Source organism: Oenanthe melanoleuca, chromosome 9, assembly GCF_029582105.1.
Source record: "Oenanthe melanoleuca isolate GR-GAL-2019-014 chromosome 9, OMel1.0, whole genome shotgun sequence".
Lineage (NCBI taxonomy): Eukaryota > Metazoa > Chordata > Aves > Passeriformes > Muscicapidae > Oenanthe > Oenanthe melanoleuca.
Genome location: NC_079343.1, coordinates 13,901,374 through 13,920,796, shown reverse-complemented (window position 1 = coordinate 13,920,796; position 19,423 = coordinate 13,901,374). Strand labels below are relative to the sequence as shown.

General features: G+C 52.4%; 2 protein-coding genes across 3 annotated transcripts in view; one reads left to right on the top strand and one right to left on the bottom strand.

The window, feature by feature from the left end:
* Positions 1-702: 702 nt before the first annotated feature.
* The window catches only part of GFM1 (G elongation factor mitochondrial 1), a 151,698-nt gene continuing 132,977 nt past the window's right edge, over positions 703-19,423 (bottom strand). Inside the window, exons 2-19 of the mRNA XM_056498435.1 lie at positions 18,917-18,973; positions 18,146-18,298; positions 17,723-17,855; positions 17,129-17,333; positions 16,364-16,480; positions 15,192-15,342; positions 14,759-14,913; positions 13,961-14,045; positions 13,227-13,364; positions 12,453-12,554; positions 12,299-12,355; positions 11,901-12,038; positions 11,146-11,228; positions 5,285-5,447; positions 4,394-4,538; positions 3,214-3,374; positions 1,318-1,371; positions 703-1,077 (exon numbers count right to left, since the gene is read on the bottom strand). Of these exons, the coding sequence (XP_056354410.1) occupies positions 946-1,077; positions 1,318-1,371; positions 3,214-3,374; positions 4,394-4,538; positions 5,285-5,447; positions 11,146-11,228; positions 11,901-12,038; positions 12,299-12,355; positions 12,453-12,554; positions 13,227-13,364; positions 13,961-14,045; positions 14,759-14,913; positions 15,192-15,342; positions 16,364-16,480; positions 17,129-17,333; positions 17,723-17,855; positions 18,146-18,298; positions 18,917-18,970 (2,226 nt within the window). The 5' untranslated portion in view covers positions 18,971-18,973 and the 3' untranslated portion in view covers positions 703-945. The remainder of the gene's footprint in view (positions 1,078-1,317; positions 1,372-3,213; positions 3,375-4,393; positions 4,539-5,284; positions 5,448-11,145; positions 11,229-11,900; positions 12,039-12,298; positions 12,356-12,452; positions 12,555-13,226; positions 13,365-13,960; positions 14,046-14,758; positions 14,914-15,191; positions 15,343-16,363; positions 16,481-17,128; positions 17,334-17,722; positions 17,856-18,145; positions 18,299-18,916; positions 18,974-19,423) is intronic.
* LXN (latexin) lies at positions 5,834-11,455 on the top strand. Of its 2 annotated transcripts, none has more exons than XM_056498454.1 (6): positions 5,834-6,371; positions 7,946-8,009; positions 8,438-8,614; positions 9,112-9,248; positions 10,267-10,329; positions 10,960-11,455. In XM_056498454.1, the coding sequence occupies exons 1-6, from the start codon at positions 6,165-6,167 to the stop codon at positions 11,008-11,010; spliced, it is 699 nt and encodes a 232-aa protein (XP_056354429.1). In that variant the 5' UTR covers positions 5,834-6,164; the 3' UTR covers positions 11,011-11,455. The 2 variants fall into 2 exon arrangements, with proteins under 2 accessions (XP_056354429.1, XP_056354428.1); XM_056498453.1 differs by having other exon boundaries at positions 5,842-6,371; positions 10,918-11,455.

Below are 19,423 nucleotides of genomic sequence, written 5' to 3'. Positions count from 1 at the left end.
GCAGCAGCCCCAGTGCAGTGCCAGGAATGTTGCTGGGTTTGAACTGAACTTCACTCCCTGTTTACTGGAATCTGCAAAAACACTTTTCAGCTGAGTAGGGCAGGAAGGAGGGAAGAAAATTCAACGTGGACATTCTGGGAATAATTAAAAATACAGAATTATGGGAGTATCTTCTCACCTAATCCCTTTGTTTTATCTCTGCTTGGAGTCAGCAAAGTCAAGAGATTCCTGACTGAACATCAGCTGCAGCTCAGCCTCTGGACTGTGAGATTCTGGGAAAAGGGATCTTTGGATTTCTAACACCCTCTGGACTGTGAAATTCTGGGAAAAGGGATCCTTGGTTTGGATTTCTAACCAAGAGCCAAAAGCCAAGTCCATACCATGGATCCACTGCCCAAGCCCATTAAAGTCCATCCCCAAGCCATACACAGTAATTCCATCTTGTTCCCAGCTTTGGGAAGAGGCAACTCAGCTCCATCCTTGTGCCACCAGTGAAAATGGATTTGGTGACAAGCACTGAGTGATGGCCTTGCCCAGTAGCTTCAGCCTTTAGGGGATCCTGTGCCATTTCCAAAGGATTTGGAGGGAAAATCCCATCTGTTCCCTGGAGGGAAGCTCCAGTGATGTCCCACTCTCCATACCTGTCCAGCAGCTCTTACCTCAGCCTCCTGGTTTAACACTTCCAAATAAAGATGTATCAAGTAAAAAATAATATTACTTTAATATATCAATTAAGACAAATCTCAAGCACATCATCAGCTGTGTTTGAACACCTTTGTTACAGAGCATGTACAGTGAGCAATCCCTGGTGATCCCCTGGTGCTGCTGCCAGCCAGAGGAGACTTTGATGCTAAAATCCCAAGTCCAAATCCCACCTTACCCAGGCAGCCTGGGCTGCTCCCATGGCTTGGAGAAGCCTGGGACAAACTGTTCAGAGGAATGCCTTCAGTTCTTGGCTTTGCCCTTTTTGGCTGGAAGTCTCCCTGTTGCTTCCAGGTATTTGTTGATGATTTCCTCCTGAGTGCTGGCTGAACAGGGCTGGTATTTGGAGTATTCCATGGTGTATTCCCCTTTTCCCTGCAAAAACAAAGTGAGGATGGGCCATGGGCAACCTCCTGTCTGTGAGGTAACAACACCCAGGGATCCTCTCCAATCCCACCCACACAAAACTCAGGTGTGGAAGAATTGTTTGGCCAGAATTGCACAGCTCTGGTTTGTTTGATCTCATTCCCTGCTGCAGCTGCCATGGGTAGGATGATTCAATGAGCCCAAACTTACAGAATTAAACACATTTTAGCAAAAAGGACCAGGACTCACCTCTGTGCAAGACCTCAGCTCAGTGGCATATCCAAACATGTCATTCAGTGGCACCTAAAATCCAAACAGATTTGCTCATGATGAGGTTTTTCCATCCCTTTTGGGCTATCAGCTAATTAATCCTAATTATGACATAAAGAGTCAGTTCTGTCTATAAACAGCTCTGATTTAATGGTCTGCTGTTATAAGGTATCTGTTATTTTAATTAGTTTATATCTGCAGTGTGTTTTCAGCAGGGAACCTCAAAAAGTTTGAGTGCACCAGGAACTGGGATATCCTAAATTCAGTGATGAGCCAACCAGCAAGGTTTGAGGTATCTCCAGACATTCCTCCAAGGATAATTTTGGAAGCAGAGGGGTGTGGTTGTCCTGAGCCCCCCACCCAGCAGGAAAACACCCAGTGATCCTTTCCAATCATTTTTAGGAGGGAGATAAAAGAAGGAACATTGAATCACCTACAACTGTATCCAAAAAAACTGAGGGAAACAAGGGAATCAAATTCCTTGGGGTGACTTTCTGATGCTTGTATCCCCCATGGTCTGTTCTGCTGGTGCTGAATGTTGAATTTCAGCTTTCAGCCTGGTTCCAGGAGTGAAGGGGGAGAGCAGAGGTGCAGAGTTTGTTATCAGAGGCTGCACTTGCTCCCCCACACCCTTCCCACAGCCTGTGCTGTCTGCACTGGGCAGCAGGACACAGCTCTCCTTTGCTCTTGGTTAGTTTTGAACTAGCTGAGGCAAAGAAACTCCTGGACTGTGATTTTTTCCTTTTTCTTGGGATTGTTGGAACCTGCTCTGGACTGAAAACCCAGAGAGCACAGGGAGCTCACACCTGTGGCCCACCAGGCCTGGCCTGGGCTGTGACATTTCCCAGGGCCAAAGAAACTAAAAACAGCCTGAGTGAGCTGGGCTGTGACCCACAGAAGGGACTCTCCTGAATTTGTCATCTCTTCAGAGCAGAGAGAGGTTTTTCTGTTTAGTCTTGTTCATTCTTGTGCTGGGAATTGCTTTGCCTATTAAATAAACAGGTTTTTTTCCACTTCTCTCTGAGGAAATATTTCTCCAAAGTGCTGAGGGAGGGACTGCTTGAATCTGTTTGTCCTAAAGAGATCCCATTCTGAGGTTTCCACCCAAATTTGCCCTAAAGCAGGACACAACCCAGGGGAAGGACAGTGAGGAGCAGTGAGTTGGGCTGATGTGATCAGAAATGTGAATTCCGTCCCCATCTGTTAAACCAGTGGGGCAGTGACCCTGATCTCCTGGCACACATTATCTGCTCATGGGCCATCTTTAAACCAGCTGGGCAATCATCTTTATCTTCCCACAGCCCATCCTCCCTCCAGGAGATATCTCCTGTTCATGGCCACTGAGTCCCAGGGCATGACTGATAAAATTCCATCATCCCACTGGGAGATGCTCCAGCCAGGGGAGGAGCCAAGCCTTTCCTACCCAGAGAAAAACTGAGATTTGGGACACCAAGGAACCTTCTTTCCCCTGGATTCCAGAGGAAATCCAGACCTTTGCACATCATCCCTGGAGCTTCAGAGGAAACTGCACCTTCTCCAGGAGCACTGCTCCAGCTGAACCACATCTGCCCCTGCAGGAGGATGCAGCCACCATTGAATGGGACTGTGCCAACACCCTGACTGACTGACGGGTGTCAGCTTGGATTCTGACTCTGGCAGGGCTGGGATTGTTCTGTGTAATACTGCATTGCTATTTTAATGTTCCTAGTAAAGAAATGTTATTCCTAATTCCCATCTCTTTGCCTGAGAGCCCCTTAATTTCAAAATCATAATAATGATTTGGAGGAAGGGGGTTTACATTCTCCATTTCACAGAGAAGCTCCTGGCTTTACAGGCAGACACCTGCCCTCAAGCCAGGCCAGGCAGTGCACAGACCTCAGCATAGAGAGTGAAGTAGCCCTCGGAGCCGTCCTGGCCCGTGATGAGCCCGCGGCGCCGGTTGATCCCCGCGATCACGGCGCCCTGGAACTCGGCGGGAGCCGTCACCTCCACGGCCATGACGGGCTCCAGGATGCGCACGGCAGCGTTCTCCATGGCTGGGGAGGAGCACACAGCCAGCGTCAGACAGAGCCTGGGCAAGCTGCTCCCACAGCACAGGGATTGTCACAGTGCAGGCTGGAGAGCTGCCTGGTCTGACAGACAGGGAACGGGATGGGACAGAGCTGGAGCCACACAGGCATTTCACCCACTGAGTTCCAGCCTCAGCTGCAGGAGCTGTTGGTCAGCCTCAACTTCTAACCAGTTCAGCAACATTTTTCTAGTCAAGAACTCCCATATCTTTGCCTGAGAGCCCCTTAACTTCAAAATCATAATAATTTGGAGGGAGGGGGTTTACATTCTCCATTTCAAAGAGAAGCTCCTGCCTTTATTGGCAGACACCTCTCCTTCAAACCAGGACAAACATTAAAAAAGATATTTAAGGTGGAGTTGAGAACAATAAAGGGGTTTTTGTCACATGGATCAGAGTGCTGTGTCTCTGTCTCAGACCTGGCACCAGTTGATGTTACAGTGGTTAATGGTTAATGCCAGGGAAAAACCATGAGCAGCACATGGAATTCCAGCTCCTGGAGCCATCGCCACGGAATCATTAAGGGTGGAAAGGACCTCCAGGATCATCAAGATCAGCCTTTGGCTGATGGCACTGTGCTCACTAAACCCTAATGTGAAATATCACATCCAGACATTATCTCAGGGATTGTGACCCCACCACTTCCAAGGCAGCCCCTTCCATGTTTAACCTCTCCTTCAGTGAAGGAATTTTTCCTAAAAAAGGCTCAATTTGACCAAATGTGCCCCTGTAAGGATGAAGCTGGTGGTGTTGCTGTACTGAATTCTAGGAAAAGGGGATTTCCTTCATACAGCCACAGGAATTATTGTGCCTCCCTCAGGAATTCTGGAAGCTCTTGTACATGTTCTGCTTTATAAAAATGAAGGGAAGGGGAAGGGGAAGGGGAAGGGGAAGGGGAAGGGGAAGGGGAAGGGGAAGGGGAAGGGGAAGGGGAAGGGGAAGGGGAAGGGAAACCAGGCAGCAGAACCCCCCAGGGAGGAGCTGTACCTTGTTTCAGGGCCCCCTCTCCTGCCCTGATGAAGGAGATCTCGTTGGAGTCCACCATGTGATGGGCGCCGTCCTCCAGCACGAAGCGCACCCCGGAGATGCGGTGCCCTGACAGCAGGCCCTTCTCACAGGCATCTCTGAACCCCTGAAACACACCCCAGGGTCACCTCCAGAATCTGCAGCCTCTGCACTGCCAGCCCTTGGCCCCTCAGTTTGATTTCACAAACAAAAATCACAGAACAAGGAAAAGTCCTGGCCTCAGGATTTGCCTTTTTAAGGGATTCCATGGCCAAACCTCAAAAGAATGCTCAGTGTGGAAAGAGCTCTTGCCTGGAGAACAAGATTCCTTTAAGAATATGGTTTTTTTTAGGATTTAAGTGCTGCACCATGGAAAAATGAAGGAATTATTACAGGTTATTACAGGAATTCCAAGATGTTGGGAGGTTAATTAAAGCTGTGTGTGATAAATTATACAGTGAGGCAGTCACAGAGGAGATAAAGGAAGAGAATTTGGGAACTGAGGCAGGAAATGCAGCTTAATTACAGTTTCCTCCATAACTGGCCTCAGAGAAGTTACATATTTTGGGGTTGGGAGAAGAACTGTGGGGCCACAAGCAGAAGCAGAAGAGGCCAGGAAAAAGCAGCTTGAGAAGGAGGCTCTGACAAGGGAACAGAACCAACACACACCACCAAAGAAACAGCAGCTCCTGAATTAACTGGAAACCCCAGGAATGCAAGACATGGAATAAAACCACACAGCTGTGATCCTGCTGCCACTGGAGCTACAGGAGAAGCCTCCTTTGCTGGGGCAAGGCAGGCACAGCAAACGGGTGGCACTGCAGGAAAAGAACAGGAATCAGGATTTTCTGTGTCACAGAGAAAGGTCTGTACCTTTTCCACAGCGGGCACAAACTGCTTGGGAATATTTGTGCCAATGGTTCTGTCCTCAAATTCCAGTTTGGTGAAGTTCTCTGGCTCCAGGGGCTCCAGCACTCCGATCACTTTGCCGTACTGGCCTGCTCCTCCCGACTGCTTCTTGTGGGTGAACTCAAACCTAAAGCCAGCAATGCCCAAGCACCACGTTACTGCTGACACAAAGCACAGCTTTCCACGGAAAACATCCCATTCTGCATTTCAGACAACCACAGAAACCCATGCTGCATTTCAGACAACCACAGGCTGGCTTGGGCTGGAAGGGAATTTAAATTTACAATTCCAAGGGCAGGGACACTTCCTTCTATCCGAGGTTGCCTCGTCCAACCCGGACACTTCCAGGCATGGGGCAGCCACAAATTTCCTGGAAAACCTGTGCCACGGCCTGCCCACCCTCCGGGGAAGGATGTATTACCAATAGAACCTATATATCAATATAACAAATAATATCTATCCATATGATGTAACCCAGCGCAGTTCCGAGCGCTGCCAGGAGGCATGTGCTGCCCTGTTCCAATATTTATTGCCAATATAATCTATATATCAATACAATATCTGTCTATATGATATAACCCAGCGCAGTTCCGAGCGCCGCCGGGAGGGATGTGCTGCCCTGTTCCAATATTTATTGCCAATATAATCTATATATCAATACAATATCTGTCTATATGATATAACCCAGCGCAGTTCCGAGCGCCGCCGGGAGGGATGCGCTGCCCGTCCCTGGGCTCGGATCCCGCCCCGCCGCCCCGGCCCCGCCCGGGCGCTTCCTGCAGGAGGAGGAAGCGGCTCCCGGGCCACGGAGCTGCCCCCGAGCCACCTCCCGGCTGCCCGGGCCATGGAGCTGCCCCCGAGCCACCTCCCGGCTGCCCGGGCCATGGAGCTGCCCCCGAGCCACCTCCCGGCTGCCCGGGCCATGGAGCTGCCCCCGAGCCACTTCCCCGCCGCCCGGGCCGCGGCCGTGGCCATGGGCTACCTGCGGTACCTGCGGGGCGGCCCCGGCCGCGGGCTGCAGCTGCGGGAGCTGCGGAGCGCCCGGCGCCAGGTGAGCGGGACCGGCACGGGAACCGGCACCGGCACCGGGGAACCGGGAAAGGAACCGGGACGGGAACGGGAACCGGCACCGGGACCCGCCATGGGGAACCGGGAATGGAACCGGGAACGTGAACCGGCACGGGGAACCGGGAATGGAACCGGGACCCGGCATGGGTTACCGGGAAAGGAACCGGGAAGGGAACCGGGACCCGGCACGGGAACCGGCAGCGGGACCGGGACCCAGCACGGGAACTGGCATCGGGACCGGGATGGGAACAGAACCCAGAACAGGAACCGGGACCGGGACCAGAACCCAGCACAGGAACTGGAACCGGGACCGGGATCCAGCACAGGAACTGGGGCCCAGCACGGGAACCGGGACGGGACCCAGCACGGGAAGCAGAACCCAGCACAGAACCGGGACCCAGCCCCGGCTTTGTCGCACGGAGAGGGCAGAGCACAGGGAGCCGCGCAGAGTTTGGGGTGTCCCCTCTGGGACATCCCAAAGCCACCCGGGTGCTCCAGGTGACCCCGCCTGGGCTGGGTGATGTCCCAAGGTCCTTTCCAGGCCGTGTCCCTTTGGGGGTCCTGGCAGGAGCTCGGTGTCACCATGGGCGGGTCAGCGATGTCAGACACACCCCGTGTGTGTCACCTGGTGACAGCGGGGCAGAGAGAGCCCTGCCCGGGCACGGCACCGGCTCCGGGCCAGGGGGAACCTCCCAGGCAGGAGGAGGAGGCTGGGTGCTCCTGTGGGTGCCAGGACACAGCAAAGCCTGCCCCGGGTCTGCAGGGACAGCTGGCACTGCAGGGACACAGCAAACCCCTCCCAAAACAGGGACACAGCAAACCTGGCACTGCAGGGACACTGCAAACCCCTCCCAAAACAGGGACACAGCAAACCCCTCCCAAAACAGGGACACAGCAAACCTGGCACTGCAGGGACACAGCAAACCCCTCCCAAAACAGGGACACAGCAAACCTGGCACTGCAGGGACACTGCAAACCCCTCCCAAAACAGGGACACAGCAAACCTGGCACTGCAGGGACACTGCAAACCCCTCCTAAAACAGGGACACAGCAAACCTGGCACTGCAGGGACACTGCAAACCCCTCCCAAAACAGGGACACCTGGCACTGAAGGGACATTGCAAACCTGACACAAGAAGGGCACAACAACCTCCCTCCCAAAACAGGGGCACAGCAATCATGGCACTGCAGGGACACAGCAAATCTGGTACAAGAAGGGCACAGCAAACCCCAGCTGCTTCCTTTTTCATAGCCAGAAAAATACATGGCATGATCCAATTCATAATAACCTGCAAAATGGAATTAATAGAAGGAAGTGCTGGAGGCTTTCAGGTGAGTATTTAACCAAGCAGCAAATTCAGGGATAGAATCAGCCAGGAGCCCAAAATTGGCAATTCAGGGGTCCAAGGACAGAAGTGAGGGTGGGCAGGCCCTGGCACAGAGAGCCCATCCCAGGAAGTGTCCCAGGCCTGGAGCAGCCTGGGTTAGTGGGAGATGTCCCTGCAGCCATTCAACATTAGCCAAAAATAAATGTTATTAATATTTTCCCTTTTTTAGGACATTGATGATGTTGGGCACAAGTACTACCTGGAGCTGGAGCTGGAAGATGTGCTGGACAAAGTGAGTCAGACTGCTTTAATTCCACACTCTGGACACAGCACTTCATACTTCAATCATGCTCCTGATTTTTCTGTACTGGCAGTCAGGCCCCAAAAAGGCTGAATTTTAACCCAGAGGAACCCACTGAGCACGTGTACCTTGCACTACACCAGCAGACAGTGCTGCAGGGGTGACAAGGACATTTCAACAGCACAAGGGACATTCTGCACCCCAACCACTGCCCCTTCCATCACTGCAGAAAGCAAATCCCCCCCTTAAACATTCACAGGAATGCCAGGAGTTTAACCATGTCTTAAATAATCACAAATCTCTCCAGGGCCAGACTCAGAGAAAACAGCAACTACATAAAAATCCCATTTTCAGAAGAGCAGATTACCCTGGTATACACATATCCCATCAGATAATAATGCACACCATTAACTCTGCAACAGGACAGGACTGTGACCTGCACTGCTGAGGTTCTCTATCCCCTGGGCAGCAAAAGCTCTGCTCCAGATGTGCAGCTCACAGTGCAAGGAGAGCTCAGGAGCACAGAGGAAGCAGACAAGGAGTTCTACACTCGGATCAGGAGCCTGGAAAAGGAGCTGGTGGCTGAGAACATCCCAGGTACATCCCAGGGCTGGGAGAGGGCTCAGGCCTCCCCCTGCTGCCTCCCTTTCCCTTTCTGGGGCTCTGCAGTCACAGCCACTGCATTTATTCCTGATTCTGAGTGCTCTGGAAAAGCAGCTGGCACTGCCAGCTCTTCCTGCTCCCTCTGTGTCCTGGCACAGCACACCCAACACCCCAAATGCACAGCCAGGGGCTGCTCTCACCTCAGAGCAAGCCCTGCCTTTGAGACCTGGGATTTATATCAAGAGAAAAAGGTGGAGGAGATCACCCTGGCAGTGTCCCAGGCCAGGCTGGATGGAGCTTGCAGCAGCCTGGGACAGTGGCAGGTGCCCCTGCCCATGGCAGGGATTTAAGGTCATTTCCACCCCAAACCATCCCAGGATTGTGTGAAGTGGGAGGAAAATTCTTTGATGTGATTTAGCACAAGGCCTGTGTGAGGTGATAATGTTGTGTTAAGGGCTGTCTTTAACATCCAGTGTTTATTTTGGTTGCAGACAGCCATGGGAACATTCCCCCAGAGCTGGAGCCCATCCACCTGCTGGCCTGGGCAGCCTCTGGCTATGTCATCTGGCAGAATTCCACTGAAAACACCAAGTTCCACCTTGCCCAAGTGAAACACGTGAAGCAAGTGGTGAGTTCCCAGCAGGAACAGAATCCCAGACTGGTTTGGGCTGCAGGGACCTTAAATCTCATCCCATTTCCCCCCTGCATGGGCAGGAACACCTTCCACAGCCCAGGCTGCTCCAGGCCCATCCAACCTGTTGCCACAAGCAGTTGTGGCAGGGAGAATTCATTAAATTAACAGAATTCTACAGATCCTCCCAGTTTTGCTGTGTTCTATTAGAGAAATCTGAATTATAAATAAACTTAGAGTGATCATCAGCTTCAAATTCAAGGCAATTTCCCACAGGAACCAGGAAAAAAGCAGCAGGATTTAGGATTTAGAAAACCAAAAGCTCCCAAAGTTTTGCCCCTCTGGACAGACAGTGAATTCCCAGGAGGTTCTGGGTCTGAAGCAAAGACAGGAATTCCTTGTGGGAGCAGGATTTGTGAGTGTTTTGCTCCCTCTGATGGTGTTTTAGAGAACTTACAGCTGCTGCAGCAGAAATTTAATGATTTTCAATCCCTCTCTAACAAATTTAAGGATAAAGGAGACAAATAGCTATTAACTAGCCCAGCTGCCATCTCTCCTGGGTAATTTTGTCCCCTTTTCTCTGAAAAACACAGGAAAAGAGTCTCTTCCAAAGGGTTTGTTTTGTCACTCAGAACCCCTGACTGTCACTCACTGTAAGGCCTCTGGAGTGTCCTGATCCTCTTGACAATTTTATTTGGGATTATTTGGGTTAAACTGACACCTTCTAGAATGAGGTGTTCCCATCCCAAAGAATTCCTGGCAGATCTGTCTCTGTAAGGCAGGAATTAGAAGTTTAAAGTTTACATTCAGTGCCTCCAGTGCAGTTTTGGAGTGCACAGGAATTCAAACCAGGAGCTGTAATTCTGTTACAGTGCCTGAGCTCCACTTGCTTCATTTGTGATCCTGACTTATCTGAAATCCATCAGGGAATTTTTGTGATAACCACAGAGAACTGAATCACTTTTCTGAGGTGGGAGAATCCCCAGATCCATTCCTTTGCATCCTGTCTTTCCAGAAAAGAAGTGATGAAGACCTTCAGTTTGACTATGTGGTTCTACTCCATGAAATGGTGTCCCAGGTAAATAATTTTATTCCTAAAAAGCCTTTTTTGGGTGTTTGAACCAGCTCAGACAGAGATCTGATCCTGCAGGGTGAGCTCAGGTCCCCATCCCTGCCTGTCTCAGCATCCCAGGAACAGCAGCAGCAATTCCCAGCTGGTTTGGGGCTTTCTTGGGAATGGCTGAGGTTCAAAACTGGTCCCTCACAGCTCTCCCTTGGCAGATCCCAGTGCCAGAGTGGGCAGGGCTAAAGGGAAGGAAAATCCTGGATGCTCAGCTGAGTTCCAGCTGGGCTCTGGATGCCTCCATGGCCCAGCACAGAGACCTCAGCAATCCCAGTAACCCCAGCAGGAACTGGCTCCCAGAACAGCATTTACACCCTGGGCTACTCTCCATCAGAATTTTGGGGTCTGAGCAGGTGTTTTCACAGGAAAACCCCAGAAAATTGGGAAGAGAAGCTGTTGACTGTAACAATGCAGGATCTCCCTCCCAGTCCCAGCTCTGCTGCTCCTGATGCCCAGCACTGCCCTGGGTTAATTCCCAGTTTTCCATGGAGGGAGCTCCAGGCTGGGTGGAGGGGGGTTGTTGATGTGCTGTGTGTCCCACAGGAGGTGCTGCCCTGGGAGGTGACCCTGCTGTGGCACCCCCAGCGTGGCCCCAGGGTGTCCCAGTGCCAGGGGCCAGCAGCAGGGGACACCTGAGCACCCCAGAGCTGCCAGCCCTGCAGGAGGCACAGGAGGGGATGGCAGAGAGGATCTACCACGGTGCAAGACATGAAATGAAACCTGGCTGGGTGTTCCTGAGAACTCCAAAGAACTTCTGCAGTGAATACTCACGGCACAGGGGCAGAGATGTTCTCCCTGAAGGCAACTTTGGGTTTCCCCATGGTGCAAGGACAACCATATTCCCTCTCCATTCTCTGCAGGAAAAAAAACACAGTGATTAGGGTGATTCCACTGGGAATTATTTACTGACTTCATCAGGATTCATCACTTTTTTGGTTGGGGGTTTGATTGATTTGGGAGCTTTTTGTTGTTATTTTTAAATTAACAAATTATTCTACATCAAGACCTGAAACTTCAGATGCAGAAAAAGGAAACAGCATTAATTGTATTATTAAAATTCAGGTTTTTCAAGGCAAAAAAATCCCTTTTTCTTTATTCTGTCAATATTTAAGATACATCTTTTGTGTCAAGATTAAAATACCGACACCAACTGGAATTAAACAAATCCCTGTAAACACTCCTTTCTCCCTACACCACCTTTTATTAGGGAATGATACATTTAAAACCACAGAAACAGAGATTTTTTCTGTAGAAATTAATTATAATTAGGTATTATTAATTATTATAAGCAAAGGCTGCTAAAGCAAAGTGCAGTGTTTAATCTGTTTTTATGGATTTGAACCAAATCTTAAAAATATTCCAGGCAAAATTTCCTTTTAGAAGCCTTCAGAATGGCACCACTGGAGAGAAAGAACCTTCAAAAGTTAATTTAAAAATTCAACTTTTCCCAAAGCAGCAGGAAGGAACAGGGAGGGGGAAGAGGAGATGGGAGAAGCAGAGTCCATGGAATGTGCTTCCCAAATTACCTGGGCATAGATTTCCAGGTGCAGCTCCCCCATCCCAGAGACAATGGTCTCCTTGCTCTCCTCATCAAAGTGGATCCTGAAGGTGGGATCTTCCCTGGTGAAGCGACCCAGGCCCTTGGAAAACTTATCCAGGTCATTCTGAAACACAAGGCAACATTTACTCAACATCCAGGAGTCATTCCAAGAAAAAAGCCTCAAGTTTTCCCATCTACTGCTGAGCATTTCTGCTCTTTGGGGTTATTTTATGGATTTTTTATTTTCATGTTTCTGGCTGAGTGACAGCATCCAGAGGTAAAATCTTGGATATTTGGGATAAAACACTTCCAGTCAGTGCTTGGACTGTTCCATAAAATCACAAAGCAACAAAGGGAGGGAGCTCAGGGAGAAGAGGCTCCTACCTTGTTGGAAGGCTTCATAGCCACAGAAATGACAGGATCAGGGACGTGGATGGATTCCTGTGCCAAGGAGAGGGGGATGATTACAAATTCCAGCAAATCCTGGACTGATCCACTGGTGACTGCCAGTGCCTGAGCAGCCAGGGCAGGGGCTCACCATGGAGATGGCAGTGCTGGTTTTGTCTGTGAACGTGTCCCCGCTGGCACAGTCGATCCCAAACAGGGCACAGATGTCTCCTGCACAAACTTCACTGACATCCTGAGGGGAGGAAAACTGCTGCTCAGACAGGGCTGGGGGAAGAGGAGCTGTGGCTGCCCCTGCAAGTGTCCAGGGCCAGGCTGGACAGGCCCTGGACCACCCTGGCACAGTGGAAGGTGTCCCTGCCCAAGCCACTGGAGGATCCTTAAAGTCCCAAACCATTCCAGGGTCGATTCTGCCTTTCCCTCACATCCAAACTCCACTGGATTATAAAAGATCCATAAACAGTGTGTTAAAGCTTGGCACTGAGCTCCTTTGAAAACCCCAGCCTGGATAAAAACCCCTGCCAATCTCCCTTTTGATTCAAAGGACAAAAGGCAGGGCTCAGCTTGGATTAATTCAGGATCAAACAAGAAGCAAAGGTGTTAAGAAAGAAACACCATCCTGTGCTTCAGGCAGGGCTGACCCAGCCAGGATTGGGCTGACCCATCTAGGGACACTGCTGACCCAGCCAGGATGACCCAGGGACACTGCTGACCCATCCAGGGACACTGCTGACCCAGCCAGGATGACCCAGGGGCACTGCTGACCCAGCCAGGGGCACTGCTGACCCACCAAGGATGACCCAGGGGCACTGCTGACCCACCAAGGATGACCCAGGGGCACTGCTGACCCACCAAGGATGACCCAGGGGCTCAGGCAGAGCTGACCCCTCCCCAGGGCTGCCCTCACCTCCATGTTGTCCGAGTGCATCCTGACCAGTCTCTGCACCCTGACCTTCTTCCCTGTGCGGGTGTTGTAGATGTAATCTGACTTCTTCAGCATCCCCTGGTACACCCTGACATAGGTTAACTGCCCAAACCTGCCAGCCTGCAAGCAAAATCCACCAAAATCTCATTCTGGGAACCAGCACCAACTCCAAGCACCAGCTGCACTGCTACAAATGGAAATGGAGGTTTTTTTTCATTGGCTCTGTGATGGAATTTGGCAGTTTTCTGAACCAGTTTTTCACTGCCAAACATTCCCAACAGAGACACACATTACCATGGAATTACCAGCCGTTTTCCACATTCCAAACAAATCCTGAAGTATTCTCTAAATAGCAATTTATTTGCTTAAATCTCTGCATTTTTTCCTCTCTGACTCTCTCACATCCCATTGTTTCCAGACACAGGATTTTCCCCTGAAAATATTTCAATTAAGCCAACGACCCCCCAGATGTTCAAGGTTTAACCAAGAAAATCAGGAAATACTTGAGGTCCAGAACCCACCCTAAAGTTCCAAATTGGCAGTGTTTGTGCATTTTATGGTTGAAGCCTTTTTTAAAAATGTAAATTAAATTTCAATTGAAGTCAAATACAAACCGATTTTCAGTATAAAGTGATTTCAAAGTCTGCTGTAGGTAAGTTTTGGTAGCACCACCTGGACTGTCTCCATGAGCTGTGGGAAGGAGCAGAGTGACTCACCTCCAGTTTGAAGGCCAGGCCAATAAAAGGGTGAGAATTATCACGAGCAGAGTTCAACAGGAACTTGGTCTGGTCCTGAGAATCCCTTAAAAACAAGGATCAGAGGGAGGAGAGGTTAGGAACCAACACAGGAGTCTCCTCTAAACATTTACAGGCTCTGCTGTTGGGGTTCACATGTCTGGGTGGGCTCTGCTCCCTGGGAACAGGGACAGCAGGAGAGGGAACAGCCTCAGGCTGAGCCAGGGAAGGTCAGGTTGGAATCAGGAGGAATTTCTCCATGGAAAGGGTGTGAGGTCTTGGAAGGGGCTGCCCAGGGAGGTTTGGTGTGCTCATCCCTGGAGGTGTCCAAGGAATTCCTGGATATGGCACTCAGTCCTCTGGGCTGGGTGACAAAGGGAGAATTGGGCACAGCTTGGACTCAATGATCCTGGAGCTCTTTTCCAGCCTCAGGGATTCATGTCCAGAAGAATAAAACACTATTTACACACTTGGGATGTGCTCCCTCCTCCAGGCAAGCCTGGCTTTAAGGGCTGCCATCAGTTCTAAAGAATTATCTGACAATCACTGTCCAAATATAACATGGAATGGGTAAAATACCAGTCCAGAGAGTAACACTTGAATGAGAGAGGAGCTTTGGGACTCTGTGCCAAATTCTGGTGGCATTGTTTGATGCCAGTGGTAAAGGATTGTGGATCTTGTTAGGAATGCTTCCTGCTTTGAAACTATTCCATGAAATCTCAGACTGGTTTGGGTCCAGTGCAGTTCCATGGGCAGGGTCACTCCTGCTGCTGCACTCACCCCTGGTTGAGGAGAGCATAGTTCTCCACCTCAGAAGGATTGGGAAGGTATTCCAGGACAGCATCCAGCAGTGGCTGCACCCCTTTGTTCTTCAGAGCACTCCCCACGAGGACAGGGGTGAAGGATTTCTGCAGCGTTGCCCTTCGGATGGCCAGCTGAAAAACATCCCTGTGAGCTCCTGCTGCAGCACAGCCCAATTCACTCCCTGGCTTTCCTGGGCAGCAAAGAGCTGCTCCCACAGCCCCCTGGACACCCCCAACACAAGGGCTTTCCATAAAACCAGAATTCTTTCCAATTCAGAGCAAAACCGGATTGGGAATGGGGGGAACTGGAGTTCAGCTGAGGTGACACAACCCCAGCAAACAGAATTCCTGATACATTTATTGAGGGGACAGAGCCACAGGTGAGGGAGCAGGCAGCACAAGGAGGGTACCTTTAACTGTGCAGCTGTGGGAACCTTCTCCTCCAGGAAGAGCTCCCCCAGCAGCTCGTCAGCGTTGGCCACGCACTCGATGAGCTCCCGGCGCCGCTCCGCAGCCTCGGCCCGCAGCTCGGCTGGGATCTCCTCCAGCCTCAGGGTCTGCCTGAGAGCAGTGACACAGGGACTGCCAGGAGTGCCCAGCACCAGCTGCCTGAGAGCAGTGACACAGGGACTGCCAGGAGTGCCCAGCACCAGCTGCCTGAGAGCAGTGACACAGGGACTGCCAGGAGTGCCCAGCACCAGCTGCCTGAGAGCAGTGACACAGGGACTGCCAGGAGTGCCCAGCACCAGCCTGCCTGAGAGCAGTGACACAGGGACTGCCAGGAGTGCCCAGCACCAGCCTGCCTGAGAGCAGTGACACAGGGACTGCCAGGAGTGCCCAGCACCAGCCTGCCTGAGAGCAGTGACACAGGGACTGCCAGGAGTGCCCAGCACCAGCCTGCCTGAGAGCAGTGACACAGGGACTGCCAGGAGTGCCCAGCACCAGCCTGCCTGAGAGCAGTGACACAGGGACTGCCAGGAGTGCCCAGCACCAGCCTGCCTGAGAGCAGCCTGAGAGCAGTGACACAGGGACTGCCAGGAGTGCCCAGCACCAGCCTGCCTGAGAGCAGTGACACAGGGACTGCCAGGAGTGCCACAGCACCAGCTGCCTGAGAGCAGTGACACAGGGACTGCCAGGAGTGCCACAGCACCAGCCAGACTGAGAACAGCCCCCTTCACCTGCACCCTGGGAAAAACCCTGCCAACATCAGCATGTTCACTCTGCTGCGGGGGAGTCCTGGAGTCCTTCCCACTCCTGGGATCAGGAAAACTCCCAACAGCCTCACCCACAGCTTATCTGCATCCCAGGGAGCCACACACACTGCAGGATCCCATCATGGAGCAGGTGGGAAGTGTAGCCACCACCCCTTCACAGCAGCCAAGTCCTGCTGCAGCCACCCCACCCAGTGCAGGACCCTCAGCCCCAGCACAAGCCCATTCCCAAATTTCCAGAAGAGCTGGGTTTCATCCCTGAAGAGGAACTGCAGGAATTCCTCCTGCAAAGAGCAGCTTCAGCTAGAAAAGAAGCAATTTCCAGGACTTAACCAGTTCCAGCTAGAAAAGAAGCAATTTCCAGGACTTACCCAAGTTCCCCATCAAAATAGATTGCTTTTTCTTCAATGAGATCTATAATTCCTTTAAAGTTTCCCTCCAGCCCAATTGGAATCTGAACAAAAGCTGCATTGTGTTTCAACTTGGATCTGAAAAAGGGGAAAACAGGAATTACTGTAGAAAAAAGTTATTTCTGTGTGTGTGCTCCAGATGGTCTTTGAGCAACATCTCCCTCCCACCAAATCCCTGTCTTGTCCTTTGGATGTGCCCAAATCTGCCAATATGGATAAAAACCACCCAGCTGTGGTTTAGGGTTTTGTATCCCACCTTTTGTATCCCAGCAGGCCCAGGGAGCAACTCCCATGGGAAAGGCAGCAGGGGAAACCAGTTTGAGACTGATTGCTTAATTAGGGAGTAGCTTCTCCCTTAATGAGTATTAATAGTTTATCTCATGGATCTAATTAGGCAGGGAGTAAACAGGACCTCCAGGAATCCAAACCACCCCATGTCAGCTCCCTGCTGGAATTCCAGCAGCACCAGGATCTAGGGAAAGCTGAGGCTGCTCTCAAAGCAGCAAAATAAAGATCAAAGCCCAGCCCTTGGTCACTGCAAGTCTTGGCTGGCACCAGTATTTGGGGGTTTTTGGGACAATGGGGATTTGTCCTGGGTCAGATCAGGATTTAATTTCTAGTCAGGAATTCTCCAAACTGCAGCTCCCAAGAGCAGCCTTTCCAATATTGCTCCTAACAACCTGCCATGAGAATGGAATTTCAGGAATTGTTGTAAATGCCAAAAACCTGAGCTGCTGCACTGCCCTGGCCGGGTTGGAGCCCATCCTGTCCAGTTTGTTGATGAAGGTGAGGAAGGGGACGTTGTAACGCTTCATCTGCCTGTTGACAGTGATGGTCTGGCACTGGACACCTCCCACAGCACAGAGAACCAGGATGGCTCCATCCAGCACCCTCAGAGACCTCTCCACTTCAATGGTGAAGTCCACATGGCCTGGATAACAAATACAAATTAAAATGATGAATGCATTGGAAAGGAGCAACAGCCAAGAGAATCACACTGAGTCCCATCAGCTCAAGTGATGGAGGATGGAATCATGGAATGGTTTGGGAAGGGACCTTAAACCCCATCCCACCCCTGTCATGGGCAGGGACATCTCCCACTGTTCCAGGGTGCTCCAAGCCCCATCCAGCCTGGCCTTGGACACTGCCAGGGATCCAGGGGCAACCACAGCTGCTCTGTGTTCCCTTCCCAGTATCCCATCCAACCCTCAGTTTGAACCCATCCCTCCATGTTCTGTTCCAAGCAGGGACACAGAGATGCCCCACATGCCCTGTGGCCATGAGAACAGCCCTCCCAGGGGTTCCCTGCCCTGCCCTGACCTGGTGTGTCGATGATGTTGATGTTGGTGTCCTTCCACATGGTGTAGGTGGCTGCAGACTGGATGGTGATGCCCCTCTGTCGCTCCAGCTCCATGGAATCCATGACAGCTCCAACTCCATCCTTACCTTTCACCTTAGCAGAAGAAAAAAAAAAGTTAGTTCAAGGAGTTTGCTAAGAATTCATATCGCATCCCTGGAAGTGTCTCTGGATGGGGCTTGGAGCAACCTGATCTATGGAAGGTTGCTCCAACCATGGCAGGGGTGAGATGGGTGAGCTTTAATTCTCTTCCCACCCAACCCATTCCACAGTTCTGTGAATCTACGAGCAGGAGTGATGTTTATGGACTGAGCATCATCCCTGCTGCAGAGAGGAAAGGCAGCACAGTGTGGAGGTGCAAAGTCCTTGCAGGGGCTCAGGCTGACCTCGTGCATCTGAGCGATCCTGCCCGTGTAGAACAGGATCCGCTCCGTCAGCGTCGTCTTGCCGGAGTCGATGTGGGCCGAGATGCCGATGTTCCTGATCCTCTCGTTGGGAAGGATCCCCGAGGAGCAGCGCCTGCAGGAGGTCAGCAGGAGCTGCAAGGAGGAGAAGGGCACTGGCTCAGCCGGGGGTGGATCCAACATGAGGAATGGGACAAGGAGAAATGGCCTCGGGCTGTGCCACGGGAGGCTCAGCTTGGACACCCCATGGAATTACCCCATGGAATTTCCCCATGGAAACGGTGCTCAGGCTCTGGAAGCGGCTGCCCAGGGAGGTTTGGAGCGCCCATCCCTGGAGGTGTCCAAGGAATTCCTAGACGTGGCACTCAGGGCTGGGGACAAGGTGAGGATCGGGCACGGCTTGGACTCGATGGTGTTGGAGGGCTTTTCCAAGGTGAGTTATCCCGGCATTCACAGTGCCCATGGCTAAGCTGCCAAACCGCTTCCCTACGGCTTCCTGTCAATCTGAGCGACCCGCTCACCTCAATCCGAGCGAACTCTGCAGGGTCACCTCGGAGCTCCCGGCACAGCCCGCCCCACGCCCGGCCCGCTGCTCGCTCCCGGTTTCCCTGTCCCCATCCATGTGACCGCTGTCTGCTCGCTGCCGCAGCTGCTGCGGCCCGTCCGGGCTGTCCCTCCGCCCGCCACCGCTCCCCGCTCCCCGCCCTCCCTCAGCGCCGTCCCCTCAGGGCGGGGCGGTGCCGCCGCCGGTACCTGGATGTGCCGCGGGCGGCCCGGGGCCAGCCCGGCCCGTAACACGCTGAGCATGGCTGCGGCTGCGGCCCCGCTCCGGCTCCGGTCCAGCCCCGGGTCACTCCCGCCTCTTCCGGGGCCCCGCGCAGGCGCCGCGGTCCCGCCCGGCCCCTCACGGAGCGGCAGCGCCGGGCAGGAGTGCCGGGGAAGGAGTGAGGGAGGGAAGGCTCCCCCCGAGCCCATTCCGGCCCCTCACGGAGCAGCGGCACCGGCAGGAGCCCCGTGCAGGAATGAGGGACAGGAGCTGCCTACCGAGCCCATCCCGGCCCCTCACGGAGCAGCGGCACCGGCAGGAGCCCCGTGCAGGAATGAGGGACAGAAGGCTCCCCCCGAGCCCATCCCGGCCCCTCACAGCCCCTCACGGAGCAGCAGCACCGGCAGGAGCCCCGGGGAAGGAGTGAGGGACAGGAGGCTCCCCCCGAGCCCATCCCGGCCCCTCACGGAGCAGCAGCACCGGCAGGAGCCCCG